An 11,493-nucleotide genomic window follows, 5' to 3' on the forward strand; every position below is an offset into this window, starting at 1 on the left:
TTTCTTCACTGCATGTGCTTCTCTTTTTGGCTAGGGACTCTGAGGCTTTATGAGAAACGCAGCCCTGGCACCAACCGGACCTCCTTTTGGGTCTGCTGCTTTTCTCTTGAAACCCCAAAAGTCTATGGCCTTATCTCTGTCTCTATCCCTGATTGCTGTTTGGCTCAGCCTTAAGCTCTGTAAGCCATTTGAAAAACAAAAAACTAAACTAATATCAACCTGTTTTGTCACCCTATTTTCTCTAAACAAGGTGAAGCCTCAGATAAATTTAGACATTTTTTTATAAAAGATAACAATTTAAATCTAACTGTCCTTTTACACTAATGAGTTTATCTGTTTATGCCTACATATATGTGTACATAAATGTATGTTATGGCTACATGTTCATGTCTATATCTGTGTTTGTAGTGTCTGCATGGTACCAAATTGGCTTATACTTAATGCATGCTCATTAAATAAGTATACTTTTCAAGTTCACGTGACTTTAATTTTCTAAAGTTTTGATAAAACAGATATATTTTCAAAATTTGATTTAAACCTTATGCCTAAATTTGCCTTTAGGTCAACACATTTTGTGGTATGTTTGGTACTTGTTTAATTTTTATTTAAGGACTAAAAGCTATAAAAGAACTGACTGCTGAGTTTCTCCCAAAGCCCTGCCCTTGCCTTGTTGTTAGCTTGTGCTTGGTTTACTAATCAAACAGGATTATATATGTCTTTACTAGAAGCTTTTAAGTTATGAACCCAACCTATAACAAAATGATTTTTAAGTTATGAAATTTTTAGGTAATTGAGGCTAATTTAGTATTGTTGATGAGAAAGGAATCAGTATGTAGAAAAAGAGATATGAAGAAAGCTATGGATATGGAGATGTAGTTGTGGTTAGGAAGGCTAAGGGAAAGTGTTTTCATGTGCGAAGGTATCTGGTACAATGTATTCTTGTCCTAGAGTAAAATAACTGGCTATTTAAAAAAATAGGAAGCATAGGACAATCTGAAAAGTCTAAAGCATGTCATTGAATGTCTGAGTAAGTCATGATAATGGTTTGTGTGGGTGAGTTTGTTAAAAAGGTTTTACAGTAGAGGGATTGATTGGATTTGAAAGCAAATTATGTGAGTTTTTCTAAAAATTAATATAAAAAATATTCTATACAGGGTTAAAGTTTGCTCTCCTACATTATAAAACAACCAGATTTCATGAAAACACTTAACTGCTCTTAATACAAAATTGTAAACACTGTCTTTATCTTTTACATAACTGGCTGGGGAAACTCATTTCATGTTTTATCATAATTTCTTGTGCTTTCTGCCTTTAAAATCCTTTGTCTCTTTGGTTTTATTTTTGTAGTGATTTGTGATCTTATTTAACTAAGTGTTTTAATCCTTTGTTATTTGACAAACTTTCCAAAACTAAATTTTGAAAGCTCAACCTTTTGACTTAAACTAACTTTGAGGGGTTCCAAGGGCCCTGGAGCTTCTCAACGGATATATGAGATGTATCAAAACCAATTGGTTTATTCGATAAATTAGAATATATGAAAAACATTGTCAAAACAAGAAATAATGTTTGACCTTTTTTGGTTATACCAAGATGTTATTAATATGTGTTCCAAAATCTTGCAAGGTTCTTGGAAATCTGTGTCTTGATATAAATGCTACCCAGTCATAATCTTGGTTCAATTATAATTTTAAAATGTTATGTCTTCAAAAATTTCATGAAAAAACTCTGACAGGTACAGTTTCCTGACAAACTTTGAATTCATACTGTTGAACTGAATTTCCAAAATTCTAACGAAAAAACTAAAGGGTTTGTAAAATTACTCACCAAAGTCAAAACAACAGAAGTTAATTACATAAAAGTAATGAACTGATTAAAAAGAATTATAGCTTTTTACAATTTTTATTTTGAAACATCGCTCATTAATGTCTTGTTTTCCAGCTTTGAGAAAACTCTCTTAAACTATCTATAACTAACAGCAGTTTGGTAAAATATAATTTAAAACAGAGATAAGAGCATTTGTTTTCTCCCTGTTTGATCCCCCCTAAACTTAGAAACTTTGAGTATCTTTATGATTATTATGGCAATGTGGCTATTTTCATAAGTTCAATAAAAATTGACTCTCTCTTAATAATAAGATATAATTTGAAACTTTGGTTAAAAAATAGCATGTCTCTTCTAAGTTCCTCACCCCTCTTCACGCTGCCCTAATTTGGCCTAACTGCTGTTTCATCTTTCCCCCTGACGTGGGACATGACGACCTGGGAATGAGCCTTCCCAGCACTGAGGGATCGAGACAAAGAAAAGTGAAACCTTGTCAATCTGAAAATTGATCACCAATGCTTTTATAAGGAATGCTTTGATCGTGAAGGGGGAAATAATACCTTGTCTACAAAAGCAGTTGTCTAAAGTTTCACGGCCTTAAAGGGGGGTGCTTGTGACTTGGATGAGACATCCTGTTCCTAAACAAGCGATCTGTAATTGATCAAGAAATTGTACAAAGACTAGATGCTTTGAAAGTAGCAATGTCCTGGATGGGTGAACACCAGCAAACTCTCTGGACTCAAAATCAACTATTACATGGGACGGAACCCCATTCTGGAGTTTCAACAGCTGGCGATAACACCCCAATTCACACCACCAAGAATGATGCCCATGCAACAGCCTTGAGAGATGACGACATCATCAGTCCCCACCTGGGATAAATTAAAAGGACGTCCCATGCTAAAATGATTCTGCCTTTGCTTTAACAAGATGTTTTTGTCTTAACTGTGATGCCTTGATCTATAGCTTTTGCTCTTCCTTTTAATTAAATAAAGAGGGAAATGTGGAGGGTACTAACATTAATAATGCAAATGTATTTCACAGGGCCGAACACATAGAAATGCTACGCTTGGGAAAAACTTTCCCCAGGGCTAAAAAGTCTGTCGTAGATTAAAAAAAAATTGTAACACAGCAAAAATGCTGGCTCTAAGGGCAGATGCCCTTGGTGCAGCTAAACCTATTGATGGGAAGGTCTTCAGCTGTTTAAGTTTCTTGGGGAACTAATAAGTATTGCCATGACAAATATCTTACTGTTCTTTTTGTAACCACCTATATTCCTTTTCTGTAACTTTCTTGCCTGGACAATGAATACTGAGAGAACCCTGATTCAAAGTTAGTTTCCAAGAATTCTTCTCCCTTGAAGGATTTGCCTTTCTTGAAGGAATTAACCTTTTCGGGCCTCTCACTGCTCAGAAGAAATGGGCTTTGAGTAATCCTTTGTGTCTCCATCACCCTGGGGGAGAGGTGACATCCAAGAAGATGACAGGGAGGAATGGGTTCAGTTTCCTAGGGGGAAGGGACAGGTGGAGGCAGGCTAGAGGCTCGGGGTGGGGTCAGAGTTGCCCACCTGGCCATCGGCAACGTCCTCAGTTCTAGCCCTGGGGCTGAAGGACATGAGCCAGCTGCCTGGGGAATCAGGATCTCGATGCTTTGCCCTGGTGTTAAATGTCATTTCTGCCCACCTGTAGCTATCCCTACTGCTGCCCTCTGATCCTGCTGGGAGTGACTGGGGAATCCCTGTTCTACCAGGCCCCTAGGGACAGTGGTGGCTCAGGACCAAGGCTGTGGGGAGCTGAGAGGGGCCTGTAGCAGCCAGCCCTGCAGTGGATTGCATTGTCACCCAAAACTCATTGAAGCTTGAATTGTATCCCCCAAGTTTTACGTATTAGAAACTTAGCCCCACTGTGACTGTTAAGAGGGTGGGAAATCCTATTAAGGTAATTGAAAGGTGGAGCCTTGAAGAGATGATTGGATTGCAGGACGTGCAGAAGTGAATGGACTAAAAGTGGTGGTCAAGGGCGTGGTTCTGAGAGCTTTAAAGGAAGAGGAGAGTCTGTCTCTCTCTCTGCTCTCTCTGCTTCCACCATCTTGCAGTGTGAGACCCCCTGGTCACTGTCACCACCACCAGATGGACTTTGGACTTCCCAGCCTCAGAAACTGTAAGCAATGTCGTTTTTCTTTATAAATCACTCAGTCTCAGGTATTCTGTTATAGCAACACAAAACAGAGTAATTCAAGCCCCACGCCATCATGAACAAGGACCAAACCCGTTTGCCTTCAGTGAATCACAAGGTAAATGAAGGTTGCCAGCTGACTGCCCAGAGCCACAGTGGATAAGAGAAAGGCAAGGAGCCCAGCGCCCAGACTACCCTGGCTGTGGGCAGCTCAGCATCCCTGTCCCATGACAGACCAGGCCTCTTGAGCATCTAACCAACACCCCATCAACAGTGACTTGTGTCCCATCAGCTGTATCCCAGCACCTCTCTGCTCTCGTGCTAGGCCCCCTCCCCAGCATTCCTCACCTGGCTGAGCCAAGCTTCAATTCAGGCGCCACCCCCTCCAGGAAGCCTTCCCTGCATCCCCACATGGGCAGAGGCTTCGTCCACAAAAGGCCAATGCCAGGGGTCACGCTGTGGAGGAGACCCACGTCCTGGAGCTCCAAGTCCTGTGGGGGGTGGGGGTGGGTAGGGGAGGCAGGGCTCCCAGGGGCTTCCAGACAAGCAAACAGGTAATCCCTGCAGAGCAGGGTAGGTGCTCAGAGAGGGGCTCAGGACGGGCAGTCGAGAAAGACTTCCTGGAGGAAGAGCCACTTCAGCTGAGACCTAAAAGCTGGAGAGGCCTTGACCTGAAAAGGGGTAGCCTCTGGGGAGGCCTGGTGGATGGACACCTTGGCCTGCCGGAGAGGCATAGTGACACGTGGTGAGAGGTCAGCTGGGTGTGGGGACACAGGTCTGTATCTGGCACCTGGCCAGGAAAGATGCACCAATACTGCCTAAATAAACAAAGAAGCGAATGTGGCAGGCTTTCAGAAGCAAGCCGGAAGCTTTCTGTGTGAAGACAGCAGAGAGTGCCCAGGACAGGGGTGCTCAGGGAGGAGGTGGGCCCTGGAGCCAGGGAAGGTGCCTGGGTCCTGGGGGAGGTGGTCAGGTGGGCTCTGGCCTGGGGGCTCCTCCGTGCCAGGCCGAGGAAGGCAGTTTGCCAGCAGGGACTTTGGAGCTGGACACTTGTGGGTCCACAGCCAGCACTACCCTGACTGGCTGGTGTACCTGTCATCAACCTTTCCAGACTTTGCTGCCTCCCCGCTGAGAATGGGGATGCCAATGCTGCTGCTCACCTCCCTGGTGGCTGGGGCTGACCTCCCCGGCAGGCACCTTCTGCACAGAGCCCCACACCCAAGCCATCACCTGAGGCGCTAGGGAGATGAGGGGCCAGGCCTGGCCCAGCTCTTGTGGAGTCCCAGGAAAGCCTGAGCCAGCCAATCACCGGCCTCCCTCTCACCAAATCCAGACCCGGCCTCTCCCTGACGTTCTCTGTGCTGAGGTAGGGGGCCCGGATGAGCTTGAGTTACCCAGGCCTTCATGTGGTCATGTGTGGAGAGATGGGGCGCTGCATACAGTCCGAGCTGGGGCTGCTGGTGAGGTGCGCTGCCCCATGAGGCCTTGTCCAGCTGGCAGTCCACACCTGTTTCACCACCACCTGTCTGCTTCCTGCCCACACATATGCAGCCTCTGCCGCCCTTCCATGCCAGGGACAGTCAGCCACCCGGGCCCAACAGGCTCAGGGCTGGCTCCCAGCAGCTCTCAGGGGCTAAACAGCAAGCAGGGGATGGCCAGGCTAGTGGAGGTAGTAGTGGGTGTGGGGGAAGGCTTGGCACAGAACTGCCAAGGCCAGGCCTGTACAAATGCACTTTATTGGCTCCCAGGGAGTGAGGGAGCAGGATCAGAGTGGACACGCTCAGGTCTGGACACCAGCATCAGGGAGTGAGGTGCTGGGCCTGCCCAGGCCTTGGTTTCCCTGAGGACGGACATGAATGAGGACCCGCTAGACAGCTGCCTGAGGCTGCCCGGCAGAGGGAGGTGGGATGTGGGCCCAGGTTGCTGGGCAGTGCCCGCGGCTCCTAGAAGGGTCTGAGGGTGTTGGCCACTGGGCTCTGCCAGCTGAGCGCCCACGGGCGCCTGCTCCCACCACCTGGCTTCACTTCCGGGCCTGCTCGTAGTTGTCAGTGAACCAAGCACAGGTTTCTCTCACAGCTGCGGAGGTGGGCAGGTGATGGTTGTCAGCAGGCGAGGGCCAGGGCTGCACTGACCCCGCAGGAAGAGATGGGAAGCGGGAGGCCCCAGGAACACAGGGAAGTCACCCCCTCTGAGCTCCAGTGTCTCGCCTCCCAAGCAGTACATGCTCTGATGGGGGAGGTGTGGAGACCAATCTGCAGGGCGTCCCCCCCTCACAGTAGGGAAGCTGAAGCCGCAGCAGGGAACACAAGGGAGGGCCAGCAGGGGGCAAAGCCAAGAAAGAGGCCAGGGCAGGCTGGGAGGTCTGGGGTGGGGGCGTGACCAGGGGAAGGGCTGGGGCTCACCCTGCTTGAAGGGAGTGAACCGGAAGTCGGGCAGGTAGGCCCGAAGCTTGCTGTTACTGGCTGTCTTTTTAAACTGTCCGTCCGACTTGGTTGTATCAAACTGGTCGTCTTGGTCAAGGACACAGTAGAAGCACCTTTGCTGCAACCCCCACTCCCCAGCCGGCCCTTGAACGACTCTGCCTTTCCCCAGAGGGAGCCAGGGGAAGAGAACAGCAGACCCCTCCGCTGCCAGGGTGAGCACCATTCAGGGAGACACCGTGTTAGGCTCAGCCATCATTACACAGGGAGACCACGGGGCGCTGCCCATGGAGCCCCACCTGTCCCCATCCCTGGAGCCAAAGGATACAGTGACTTCCCCGTGGAAGTCCATGGCCTCCACCACAGCCTCAGCAGCCTCCTTGATGGAGACCTCATCCTCCTCACCCACTGTGGGGAGCGGAGGGCCGATGGCCAGGTCAGGCCTCCAGTGCCTGGCAGGGCTACCACCCAACTCCCCACGAATATTCCTGCACCCACCCCTCAGCCAGCCTCCCACGACAGACATGGGTCCTGAACCACAGTGGGGGAGGGGGCTGGGGGTCCCACCTGAGAGGATGATAGGATCCACCTCATTGTACTCCCGCAGGACCCACATGAAGAGCTGGGCCAAGTCCTAGAGGTCAGAGGGGCAGGGTCAGAGGCCGCAGTCGTGGCCAAGTAGGGCCACAGTCACTGCTCCCAAATGCTCCTGCTCAGTAGAGGCCAGCCAGGGCTCAACCTGGGGAGAATGGGTCCTTCCTTCGGGCAGTGTTTTCTCCCACTGAGCTCAAAACTGCACCCAAGGACTCCGGTGGGGCAGGAGCCCACGGGGACTCCTTAAGGACCAGGGCTTGCTCCTCCTGGGCCTCAGCCCGGACCCTCACTTCATCCCCAGGCTCCCTCACGCCACTGCCTCCCCGACAGACCAGCATGGACAGGTCCGGGGCTCACAGGGGCAGACAATCTGGGGAGAGAGCTGTGTGCCCTCCTATACGAACCAGCGAGTAGATGAACTGCCTCCGTGGCCTCCCGGTACCCCAGACTGTCAGGGCAGAGCCACTGCCTGTGGATGCATGGACGGGGTGGGTGTCAGAAAGCACTTGTACCAGCCACTGCCACCTCCTCCCAGAGGAGCCCCAGGGGATCCTATCGGGTGGGTAACCTGGGCTGGTGTGTACTGGGTGGCCCAGCACTCACTCTTGGCCAGGTGCACCTTGTGGATGAGGCCGGGCAGCACGTGGCCGTCCTCGATGTTAAAGTTGTCATGCGGCCCGAAGACGTTGGTGGGGATGACCGCAGTGAAAGTGCAGCCGTGCTGCTGGAAGTAGGCCCTGCAGAGGCACAGTGTCTCCTGCCCTCACCCTGGGACCCCTGGTCCACCCACCCCACCGCTGACCCTTACAGGAAAAACAAGAGGCTGGCAGGAAGACCCCTCGGCCCACCCCAGACACCTTGAGGACGTTTGACCCCTCTTCCCCCCGCTCCAGGATAGGCCTTGGCAAGACGTGAGGACCTGTTCTGCACGTCGATCATCCTCTTGGCATACGAATATCCAAAATTGCTGCTGTGGGGCGGCCCGTCGTGGATCTGGGGGATCAGGGTGCGCTCTGAGACCACCACTTCCTCCTGGCCCCGCCCACAGCCAGGCCCCACCCCAGTGGTGAGCACCTCCTGGCCCCGCCCTCACCATGGTCTCATCAATGGGGTAGGTGGTCTTGTCTGGGAAGATACAGGTGGACAGGCAGGAGACTACTTTGCAGGCGCCCACCTCGAAGGCCGAGTGCAGGACGTTGTCGTTGATATGCACATTTTTCCTCTGCAGGGGCAGGACAAGGGGCAGATCAGGTTCCCCAGGCAGGACCCAAACCCCTACCTGCTCCTCCAGGGACAAAAATGGGGACATGCCCTGGCCCCTCACACATGGGCAGTACCTGAGCCTGCTTGTCCTAACTGCTCCCAAGACAAGGCAAAGCCTCCCAGGGCTGACCTTACAGAAATTACTGCCCCCTCCCTACCCCCACCAGGGCCGTAGGAGGTCCAGCCCTTCCATTCTGGATGTGTAGGAGGACCACGTCCACAGGGGCTGCTGAGGGCACAGCAAGGGTGGGGAAGGAGCCCAGGGGGCCCAATCTGACACTAGGATGGAGTGAGGCTCCTACAACATGAGGAGAAGGGGCCCCTGCACTAACCCATCCTAGAGGAGCTCGTGCCCAGCTCTACTTCCCAACAGCAGTGAAGCCTGGGCCTGCCCTACCCTTCCCCAAGCCCTACTTCCCCTTCTGTAAATTGGACATGAGATGGCCAGGAGAGAGAGGAGAGGTGATGGCCAGGCAGCCTGCTGGGAAGGCTGCGACAAACAAGGAGGACCTGGGGTGACAAGGTCCCTAAGGAGAATCTGGTCTGAGCCTCTGCTGACCCTAGTGTCTGGTACAGGCCAGCCAGGCCTAGGCTGCTACCCAGAGACAGGGGGGGCCAACCCTCAGGGGCACAGCCGGTAGGGGCAGGGCCCTTACACTATATCCCCTCCTTGTTAGGGCACATGCCACAGACACAGAGAGCCCAGTTCACACCTCTGCACCCCAGAGTGCAGTGGGCCTGGCTCAGGGGAGCTAGAGGCTCCAGAGGCCCAGAAGGATCTGGAGGAAGGAACCAGCCTCACGTCACAGTGAATGCTGGCTTCTTTCAGCTCTCCAACCCTGCAGGTCAGCTCCATGGCTTTTCCTACTGGACTAAATGCCCCAGGCCCACCTGTGTGTCCCTCTGCCCACAGCACCAAGTGTGGGTCACTGGGGGGGTCCTCACAGGCTGTCCCCACCAGGCTGTACCAAGCCCTGATCCTCAGGGACTTCCTGTGAGTTGGAAGCCCGCCGGGAAGTTCCCAGAACCTGGGCTCCTGGCTCCCAGTGCTTGCTGGACCCTCCTCACTTACCCAGAAGTCCAGATTGTATTTGATATTCCGGAACAGGCCCCCCACCATTGCAGCAAGGTGGATGACGTGTGTGGGCCGGACCTTCTCAAACAGGGCTTTGGTCTGTGCCGCGTCCCTGGGGGGAGCCGGGCTGTCAGGGACCCCAAGGAGGCCCAAGGGAACTAGCACTCTGGGGTTGGGGCATTGGGATCAGGAACCAGGTGGGGCTGTGGCAGGTAGAGCAGCCAAAAGGGAAGGCGGCCAAGTTCAGTGCCCAGCTGGTGTGAGAGCATGGGCTTCCGGGAAGGGATGGGGGGATGTTTGCATAGGAGAACAGCCAAGCACACCCAGGTCAGCCACCTGGCAGGGAGGGTCCAGTCCAGAGCTCTCCAGTCTGGAGAGGACATGGGGAGAAGGGGGTGCTCCGGCGATGGGCTCACTCACGTGAGGTCGGCGTCCTTGGAAGAGACAAACACCCAGTCCTCCCCAGGCAGGCCGGCCCCATCTGCTACCACCTTCTGGATGGCTCTGCCCACCAGCCCGGAGCCCCCTGTCACTAGGATCCGCATGGTGCCTTGGGGCTCACCCATGTCAGCTGCAGCTGTAGGGCCAATGGTGGGGGCTGAGGCCATGATGCTCCCAGCCTGTGGAGGCCCACTCCCGTGGGGCAACTGGCACAGAGTGAGGCCCCCAGGGAGGGGACACAGTCCACTGGCAACCAGACACACCCAGCTGGGCCGATGCACCCGCTCCTCCAGCTCTGTTTTCCAGGGAGCCCTCTTCCTAGGGTTCCACCGGGGCCCTTAGGCTGCCACCCAGCCTACAGCAGCAGGTCCTCTCATTCCTCCCGGCAGGTCGCGCCGGGACAGGCCTCGGGGCGCCGTCACCTTTGAGGACCCTACCCTGGGAGCCGGAAATCTGCTAAGGCCCCCCCCAGGACGGTTCTGCCCCCACCGCGGGGCCCCACGGCCAGCCCCTAAGGGAGGGGGTCGTGTTGGGAGGGGGCCCTGCCCAGACATCTCGCAGCTCCCGATCGTGCAGGCAGCCCAGCTGGAGCCTACGGGGAGATCCCATCGCAGCAGGGCCTCCTCCCCCGGCCCCGGCGCCCCACAGGGCTCGCTGGCTCTCACGGAGCACGCTGGGCCCGGGCCCCGGTTTGCGACGCCGTGCCCCCGGGGTCCCCTTGGTGTCCTCTGCCGTCTCACCTGCGCCCTGGCCCACCTGTGCGGCGCCCAGAGAGTTGCTTCCGGCTCCGGGTGAGTCTCCAGCCACGCGCGCGGCCAGGTGGAGGGGCGGGGCGGCGGGGGGCGGGGCAGCAGCACTCTGGGAGACGGAGTCCGCGGCCCCGAAGCACTCTGGGAGACGGAGTCCGCGGCCCCGAAGCACTCTGGGAAACGGAGTCCGCGGCCGCGCAGCACTCTGGGAGACGGAGTCCGCGGCCCCGAAGCACTCTGGGAAACGGAGTCCGCTCTCAAAGCACTCTGGGAAACGGAGTCCGCGGCCCTGAAGCACTCTGGGAAATGGAGGCTCGGCCGCAGGGACTCGGCGGCCGGTCGGCCCGGGCGCTTTTGCCCGGCGGGAGGACCGAGGACCCCTCGGGAGCCGTGGCAGGGGCTCCGCCCTCGAGGTCCCGAGCCTTGCGTCTGAGCGCGGGGTGGAGCTGACAGGCGGCTCCGTAAAGTGTGCCCGGCTCCCTCGCGACGGCGTCTCTTCACGGAAGTGTTTCCTCGTGACAAGTTAAAGCCCCCCTGCAGCCCTGTGTGTGACTACGGGTCAGCAGGCCGTCAGAGGGGACGGGACCCGGTTACGGCCGCACGCGTCCGGGTGCTTCGGCAGGACAGATTCATTCCACAAAACTCAGTTTCCCTGACTTCGTCTCAGCAACATTACTAATTATGTTGTTATAATAAAACGTCGCCACATAACTTGTATTCTTCGGGCCATAATGCCGAGGACTCAGTCTTTCTTCAGTGACTGCACTTCTTTCTTTCCTTAAACTTTGCTCGGTCGGAGACGCCCTGCTCTGCTGAGGTACAGCAGCACCACTGGCAACGCGCCTCCTAGATCCGGAGACGAGCCGCGGCCGGCAGCGCGTCCAGCGCCAGGGCAGGGCTGCAGCCCTTGCCGTCGGCCGCCGAGGAAACGAACAAGCAAGCACCGTTGCTGAAAC

General features: G+C 54.2%; 1 protein-coding gene across 2 annotated transcripts; it reads right to left on the reverse strand.

Moving 5' to 3' along the window:
* Nucleotides 1-5,718: 5,718 nt before the first annotated feature.
* On the reverse strand, nt 5,719-10,612 carry GFUS (GDP-L-fucose synthase). 2 transcript variants are annotated; one of them, XM_063079716.1, is made up of 11 exons: nt 10,529-10,612; nt 9,768-9,924; nt 9,345-9,459; nt 8,103-8,231; nt 7,929-8,002; nt 7,613-7,746; nt 7,414-7,478; nt 6,983-7,049; nt 6,744-6,823; nt 6,398-6,497; nt 5,719-6,071 (listed from the first exon to the last, which is right to left on the reverse strand). In XM_063079716.1, exons 2-11 carry the CDS (start codon nt 9,911-9,913, stop codon nt 6,016-6,018), a joined length of 966 nt encoding a protein of 321 aa, XP_062935786.1. In that variant the 5' UTR covers nt 9,914-9,924; nt 10,529-10,612; the 3' UTR covers nt 5,719-6,015. The 2 variants fall into 2 exon arrangements, with proteins under 2 accessions (XP_062935786.1, XP_062935785.1); XM_063079715.1 differs by having other exon boundaries at nt 10,545-10,610.
* Between the last annotated feature and the right edge of the window lie 881 nt (nt 10,613-11,493).

Source organism: Cynocephalus volans, chromosome 15, assembly GCF_027409185.1.
Source record: "Cynocephalus volans isolate mCynVol1 chromosome 15, mCynVol1.pri, whole genome shotgun sequence".
Taxonomy (NCBI): domain Eukaryota; kingdom Metazoa; phylum Chordata; class Mammalia; order Dermoptera; family Cynocephalidae; genus Cynocephalus; species Cynocephalus volans.

What these genes read in the sequence shown, in the direction of transcription:
- GFUS (XM_063079716.1), bottom strand. Translation starts at nt 9,913, where the DNA reads ATGGGTGAGCCCCAAGGCACCATGCGGATCCTAGTGACAGGGGGCTCC. An exon ending in AATACAATCTGGACTTCTGG is followed by an intron (nt 8,232 to 9,344) that starts GTAAGTGAGGAG and finishes CTGCCCCTGCAG; the next exon opens with AGGAAAAATGTGCATATCAA. An exon ending in ACTTCCACGGGGAAGTCACT is followed by an intron (nt 6,498 to 6,743) that starts GTATCCTTTGGC and finishes CAAGACGACCAG; the next exon opens with TTTGATACAACCAAGTCGGA.